This window comes from Canis lupus, chromosome 35 (assembly GCF_003254725.2).
Source record: "Canis lupus dingo isolate Sandy chromosome 35, ASM325472v2, whole genome shotgun sequence".
Classification (NCBI taxonomy): Eukaryota; Metazoa; Chordata; class Mammalia; order Carnivora; family Canidae; genus Canis; species Canis lupus.
In genome coordinates, this window is record NC_064277.1 from 5,338,098 (window position 1) to 5,346,371 (window position 8,274).

The 8,274-nt window shown below is 38.6% G+C and overlaps 1 protein-coding gene across 6 annotated transcripts in view; it reads right to left on the reverse strand.

Annotated features, from left to right (window-relative positions):
- The window catches only part of LYRM4 (LYR motif containing 4), a 159,850-nt gene that overhangs the window by 20,469 nt on the left and 131,107 nt on the right, over window positions 1-8,274 (reverse strand). For 2 of the 6 annotated variants that reach the window (XR_007408414.1, XM_049105989.1), the window contains one exon: window positions 7,303-7,438. The exons of the other annotated variants lie outside the window; for them this stretch is intronic. Coding sequence is in view for 1 of the 2 variants with exons in the window: in XM_049105989.1 (XP_048961946.1) it covers window positions 7,392-7,438 (47 nt within the window). In the remaining variant the exon portion in view is untranslated. Of the gene's footprint in view, window positions 1-7,302; window positions 7,439-8,274 lie in introns of those variants that run through there. 6 annotated transcript variants of the gene reach the window in all.

Consider the following 8,274-nt stretch of genomic DNA (forward strand, 5'->3'; position numbering starts at 1 on the left):
TCCACTACCACCTACGAAGAAGGCTTGAAATCCAGCCTCCACCAAGAATTCCAAGTCTTGGCAGTACACCTGGCATCCCTTGGAGAGCATTAGAATATTCTGATGTTTGGGTCACACTTAAGAGATTATGGTTTACTTAGCCTCGGTGTGGCTTTCACATCAGGAGTTTTAAAACTTGTGGTCAAATACATAACATAAAACTTACTATTTAAGCCACTTTAAAGTGTATGTTAACGACATTGACACTGTGGTATACCCATGACTGCTATCGAGCCCCATACGCGTTAAGTAGTCACTCACCTTTCCCCTCCCCTCAGCCCCTGGCCACCACTAACCTACTTGATGTCTCTGGATTTCCCCAGTCTGGACAGTTCATATACCTGGAACCATAAGATATATGGCCTCTGTGTCAGACTTCTTCCACTTAACATGTTTTCAAGGCTTATCTGGATTGAAGCATGTAACAGTATTTTATTAATTTTCCATTAATGGAATGGGCTCTATTGTATGGGTATACCATATTTTGTTTATCCATGCCTCAGCTGAAGGACAGTTGGGTTGTTTCCACCTTCTGGCTATTGTGAAGAATACTGCTACATTTGCGTAAAAGTTTTTCTTTGAACACCTGTTTCAATAATTTTGCTGGGTCACATGATAGCTTTATGCTTTTATTTAGGAACTGCCAAACTATTTCCACACATGTCAGGGTTTTTTTTTTTTAAAAGCTCTCTAGGTGAGTCTAACGTCTAGCCAAAGTTAAGAACCTAACGGTTAAGATTCAACTACCATTTTTTATACAAGTAAGTGACAAAACAGATGAAATCAGCAAAATCCAGACATAAGAACTTAACTTTGTCAGCAAATGAATTATAAGGAAAAACAAGAGTGAGGAAAAAAAAAAAAAAAAGGATTCAGGCAAGACTTCTACCTTTAAGGAAATCCAGAAGCTGATTTGGATCTTAATTGAAACACACAAAGTTTAAAAGATTATGAGACAGTTCAAAATTTAGATGCTGTATATTTTATGATACTTAGGAATTATTATTAATTTGTTAGGAATGATAATGGCATTATAGTTTATGTTAAAAAAAACTTCTCAGATTTCTACCAAAATAGTTTTGTATGAAATACAAACTTTTCTCTAGATAATATGGGAGGGCATGGGTTCACATACAGATAAAATACCATTGGCCATGAGTATAAAATGATTAAAGGTGATCAGTACATGGAGATCATTATGCTATTCTATATACTTTTGTATTTATCCATATTTTTCCATAGTAAAATTTAAAAAACAAGTTCATATAGCCATTATGGAATAACAGTGTGCAGCTTCCTCAAAATACTAAAAATAGAACTACCACATGATCCAGCAATCCTGCTTTTGGGTCAATAGCCAAGGAAATAAAATCAGTGTCCCAAAGAGGTATCTGTCCTCCTAGGTTCATTGACGTATTGTTCTAAAGCCACGAAATGGAAACAACCCACGTGTCCCAAACAGGTGAAGGGATAAAGAAAATGTCTATATAAATGAATACACACACACAACACACACACACACACACACACACACACACACACACACAGTGGAGTATTATTCAGCCATAAAAAGAAGGAAATCCTACCATTTGCAAAAATATAGATGAACTTGGAAGACCTAATATTAAATGAAACAAGCTGGACAAAGACAAATACTGGCAATGATCCTACTAATAAAAGTCACATTCATAGTAACAGAGAGAATGGTAGTTACCAAAGGCTGGGGGGGGAGGGTGGAGGAAATGGGGGAGGGAGGTTTGATCAAAGGGTACAAACTTTGAGTTCTAAGTAAGTTTACATCCTGGATACCTAATGTACAGTATGGTGACCACGGTTATTAATAATAAAACTCGCTAAAGAGAGTAGATCCCAAGTGTTCTCACCACATGCACATGGAAGGGTAGCTATGTACAATGCTGGACATTTTAATGAGTTTGGGGTAATCATGTCCCAATTTATATGTCTATCAAAATATCATGTTATACACTTTATACACACATTTTTTATTTGTCCAGCAAACCTTATTAAAGCTGGGGGAGAGTAGAGTGGTTAAGAAACAAAATCCCAGCCATTGCAAACTAATATACAGGAAAGAACGTAATCAAGCATACCTCATCCCTACTTATTCTTCTTTCCAGCTAACTACATGGCTTGGGACTGTGACTGGAGTGTGGATTCCCTCCAGGTGTGCCTTTTTTTTTTTTTAAGATTTTTTTTTTAATCCATTCATGAGAGACACAGAGAGAGAGGAGGGGGGCGGGGAGAGACACAGGCAGAGGGAGAAGCAGGCTCCCTGCAGGGAGCCTGACATGGGACTCGATCCCAGGGCTCCAGGATCACACCCTGGGCCGAAGGCGTTGCTAAACCGCTGAGCCTCTGGGCTGCCCAAGTGTGCCTTTTATTAGCTCCTTTGGTGGGGTTCACTCTGGATGTCTCAGGCCTTGTCTCCTTCACAAATAAGGACTTTTAAATATTCCAGTTGAACCCACTCAAAAAAAGCTTTCCTGCTCTAAAATTTGAAATACACCCAATACTGTTTTTTATTGTGGTAAAATACATATAACATAAATTTGCTGCTCTATTTTGAAGTGTATGCTTTAGTGGCATTAAGCACATTCACAATGCTGTAAAAACATGGCCATCATTCATCTTAACTTTTTCACCTTCCCAAACTGAAACTCTGTACCCATTAAACTGTAACTTTTCATTCCTCCCTTACCCTGGCAACCATGCTACTTTCCGTAAGGACCTCCCTCCTGTAAGTGGAATCACACAATGTTTGTCCTTTTTGGCCTGGGTTACATCACTGGGCATACTGTCTTCAAAGTTCATCCCTTTGTAGCACGTGTCAGAAGCTCTTCCTTCTTAAGGTTGAAAATACTCCACTGTATGCACAGACCATTTTGTTTATCCATGTATCTGCTGACGGATACTTGGGTTGCTTCCACTTCTTGATGATTACAAATAATGCTGAGAATACTGGTATACAAACATCTGTCTGAGTCCCTGGTTTCAATTCTTTTGGGCATATACTCAGAAGTAGAATTGCTAGGTCATTTGGTAATTCTTTTTCTTTTTTAAACAATTTTATTTATTTATTCATGAGAGACACAGAAAGAGAGGCAGAGACACAGGCAGAGGGAGATGCAGAACTCGATCCCAGGACCCCTGGGATCACGACCGGAGTCAGAGGCAGACAGATGCTCAACCACTGAGCCACCCAGGTACCCCTCATTTGGTAATTCTATTTAATATTTTTAAAACTAAGTCAATATTTGGGGCACCTGAGTGGCAGTTGTACACTCATCATTATAATTAATTTTCATGATCCACAAAAGAAGCTGTACCTATGAGTTGTCATCTCCCCAACCTCCCAAACCTTCCCAGCTCCTGGCAACTACTTCTCTATTTTCTGTCTCTATGGATTTGCCTATTCCAGCTATTTCATAAAAATGAAATCACACAATATATATCCTTTTGTGCCTGGCATGCATCAGTACGTCATTACTTTTTATGGCTGCATATAGTCCATTGTATGGATATATTATATTCTATTTATCCATTCATCAGCTGATGAGCACGGGGTTGTTTCCATTTTTATGGCTGTTGTGAATAGTGAGAATACATTCTTGGGATTGCTGGATCGCAGTCCTTCTTCTTTATAAGGCCAATGTGGAACTGTTGCTTCCAGGATCTGTCAGGACAGCACGAGACCAGCAGAAACCAAACTCCTGGGGTTGGCTCCACTCAGTGGCTGACTTGAAAAGCTGTTCAAGTTTGTAGTTTGTAATATTGCTTGTTGGGTCTTTCTTCTTTGAATTCCTTCTTACATGAACTCTAGTGCACTTTACTGTTGGCTGGTGATAGTCCTCTATATGTCTACCTATGTTTAAAATCATCTTCCTTAGGGGCACCTGGGTGGCTCAGTCAGTTAAGCGTCTGACTTCAGCTCAGTTATGATCTTGGGGAGCCTGCTTCTCCCTTTTATTCTGCCCTTCCCACTGCTCTTTCTCTCTTTCTCAAATAGACCAAAAAAAAAAAAAATCAACTTCCTTGGATGATGCAGATTTTAATATTCTGCATCTAATGTCCTGTTATTCTATCTGTATAATTAAAACTACTCAATTGTTTGTTGACCTACTCTCAGAAAAGACAGAATTTCTGCTCTCTTCTGGGGGATCTCCCTCCAGACTAGTCACAAACTGGTGTAAGAGTTGATGGGCTTTGCTTGCAAGTTGCCCATACATATATTTTTTAATGCAATTTTTTAAAAAATTGAAGTATAGCTGACACACAATGTTACATTAGTTTCAGGTATACAGTATGAAGATTTGACAGCTTCATACATTATGCCATGCTCAGCACAAGCGTAGCTACTAACTGTCCTCATACAATGCTTTTGCAATACCATTGACTACATTCCCTATGTGGTATCTTTCATCCCCGTGACTTACTCACTCCATAACTAGAAGCCTATACCTCCTACTCCCCGTCACCCATTTTCCAGAGGAGGTGGCTCTCCTCTGGTAATCACCAGGTTGTTCTCCGTATTTATGGTTCTATTTCTGTTCTTTTGTTTTGTCTATTTGTTTTTTTTAAAATTCCATTTAAATTTTTAAATGATAAGTGTAATCATATGATTTTTCTTTCTCTATCTTATTCCACTTAAGCATGGTACCTTCTGGGTCCAACCATCTTGTCACAGATGGCAAGACCTCATTTTTTTAACAGATGAGTAATATTCCATTGTATATATAAAAATCTTTATCTATCATCGAATACTTAGATTGCTTCCAAATGTTGGCCATTGTAAATAATGCTGCAATAAATATATGGGTGCATACATCTTTTTGAATTAGCGTTTTCGTTTTATTTGGGTAAATACTCGGTGGAATTCCTCAATCATATGGTAGTTCTATTTTTAATATATTTGTGGAATCTCTATACTGTTTTCTACAGAGGCTATAATGATTTGCATTCCCACCAACACTGTATGAGGGGCCTTTTTCTCTGCATCCTCATTAATACCTGTTATTTCTTGGCTCTTTGATACTAGCCATTGCATCAGAATATATTTTTGAAGGAGGATACGGAACATTCCTCCCACAGTTTTGCAAATTCCAACTTCTATTCTGCTTCTCTTTCTACACCAACTTATATGAGAGGCTCTGAATTCACATTAGCTGCAGAAAACCAGTCACGTCTTCTGCATAAAATCTGACCTCTCTCAACTGTGTTACTTACACATCTGATGTGGTGCGGACTTAATTTTGCCTTTGGTCAAAATCTACTGGGTATGGTCGCGGTTGCACAAGTTACAAAGAGGAAAAGTGTTTGCTGTCTTCCAGGAGATGGACAAGGATTGTAAAAAAGATTAATAGAAGATAAGGGCTCTGAGAGGGTATCATGAAAGTAAATTCCATGAAGATAAAAGAAAAATGCCTGCTAAAATTTTTATATATAGAACAAATGATGTTCAATACTTTTCCTCAGTTAAAGAATTTTGAGTCAGTAGCCAGTGAGAATGAGTGTTCTTATGAGTGGTTTCCAGACTATGTCACAAAAAGGCTTACATATTTTGACATTTGTATATTACACACATCCCAAACTCAAAACCCAGGAAAACAACCCTAAGATTTAACCGAAAACAAACTCAGTGACAGATGTGAGTTTGGACTCAAGACTGGGGGTAAAAAAAGTGACAGAAAGGTAACAACTAGAGTTATGAGAAAAGAAAAGCTCTCTTGGAATTTTGAATAGAAGCAAGTGCTAGAGATCAGAAGAGCTAAAATGAGATGAATCCTTTAGACGCAGAAATATTGCTCTCCACAATCATCCTAGTACTCCAATAGTCTCTTGACGATCAAAGGACTTCAAAGTGGTTGCTATGGATAAAGCCTGGGAGAGTTTAATCCCAAAAGAAGAATATGAATATTCTTTGAATACCTACTAAGTTCAGGCACTTAATGGGAACTGAATGTCATTCCCTGTTATTAAATTCTTAGGAAACAGGTATTAATATCCCTGGGGTAGGGAGGAGAAGACAGAGGCCAGGGAAAGGGAAGGAGCCTGTTCTACATGACAAGAGCTGGTGAGCTGCAGAGCGGCTCCTTGGTCAGGCAGCCAGCCCCAAGCCCATGGAGAAACAGGGTCAAAGTTCAAACCACCTCATCACCATGACTCCATAAACACGGCAAAGGCATCATAACAAGAACCTTGATCGAGGATATACTTTGAAGTTAGGCAACAGAATATCAAGTTCAATTCATGACACAGGTCACACCCTCTATTTACAAAAAATACAAACTGGAGTAGGAGACTGAAGAGTGTTATGTAAAAGTCAATGTTTGGTTTTAAAACAGTAGTGGCTTGCTGGCTCTCGACACTTTTGACGTAACTGTGTTTTAGTATTACACAAGATATTTTTAAAAACATAAAATGTAACTAAAATTCAGGACAAAACTTAAAAAAATGGTGGGAGGAAGTAGAATTTATTAGGTAAATGATGAGCACATCCAAATGACGTAGGGCTTAGCATTCAAAAAGGTCAATATATGGAAAGGTCAATATATGGGTTTAGACAAACCATGATGGGCTGTGACTATTTTACAAAGTAGAAGTTTTTCATACCGTGTTTTAAGGTATCTGCAATTTGTGGCTAGAGCACCTCCCTATGGAGTGTGGAGCTGGGCCTGGGAAAGTTACCTTGTGCTTCAATTTGATTTGATTTGTGAACAGTAAGGCCCAGCATTTCCTTGTATTCTTTAGGTAACACATGTTCTTTTTTTTTTTTAATTTTTATTTATTTATTTATTTATTTATTTATTTATTTATTTATTTATTTATTTATTTTTATTTATTTATGATAGTCACAGAGAGAGAGAGGCAGAGACACAGGCAGAGGGAGAAGCAGGCTCCATGCACCGGGAGCCCGATGTGGGATTCGATCCCGGGTCTCCAGGATCGCGCGCTGGGCCAAAGGCAGGCGCCAAACCGCTGCGCCACCCAGGGATCCCGGTAACACATGTTCTTAAAAATGGTTAGGGTGATAAACTTTATTGTGTGTATCTTACTACAATTAAAAAAACACATACAAATTTAACCCCAAATATGGCCCCTTCCTTTTTCCTACACTGTAATGTAGCAGTACGCTTCTCCTCATGCCCCCTACCACCTCCTAAATAATTAACTTAGTAGATTAAAAAGCCTGTATTTAAAATACCTAGTTCTACACGTATTCAAATGTTGTTGGTCCCCACAAACATCATACCCGGAACCTCCATGTGTGTTCATGATTATCTCTCGTTAAAATTAGGGTGGATTTCCGGTTTTTTGATGTAGAGTTTTCATGTCTAAAAAATCTGTACTTTTATGAAAACGAATTGAACATTTGTCGTATCTGTGGAATTAAAAAGAAGATGGCAGTGTCACCTAGGGTGCACACATTTACATATTTTTGATTAACAGGATGATGTCACACAGAGTAAAGTATACTGCCTTAGGTGACAAGATTTTAGCCTACACAGCCTCTAACCCTGCCCTTTATGATGGTTAATATTATGTCAGTTGGAATTGAGCCAAGGGATGCCCATGTTCAACACTGTTCCTGGGTGTGTCTGTGACGGTGTTTCCAAATGCGATTAGCATTTGAGTTGGTGGACTCAGTAATTAGAATGCCCTCCCAGTAATTAGGTTTGTGCTCCCCAGAAGAATTCACTGCCTTTCACCATCTCCTGTTCTCAGGCCTTCAGACTTGGACTGAATTACAGTGCCAACTTTCTAGGGTCTCTTGCTTACAGATTGAGGGACTTCTCAGTCCCTCGAATTATTTCAGCCAGTTCCTCACAGTAAATCTTTTAAATCCAGTTGGTTTGTTCCTCTATTGAACCTTGACTAATACACCTGCTGACCTTGGGCACATCACTTGGCCTCTCTGTGCTTAAGTTTTCTCAGTTGTAAAATGGAGAGTTTGATGATTTCCAAGTCCTATCACAAAGCCACTTTGTGATTCTATGGTTCCACACAAAGGAAAACATCTCAAATGGCTTGAATGGGAAACTTACAAACACAGGAATCCTATAGACTCAAGTATTCATGTAGCTAAGCAGAATTAGCGTGGATAAAGGAATCTTGTGTCAAAAGAAATACTAAAATCATGTGAATCAGCTGAAAAAGTTTAACTGATAATTTAATAGGCCTTTTGTTTTACAGAGCAGCAAACTTTTTTGTTGTTTT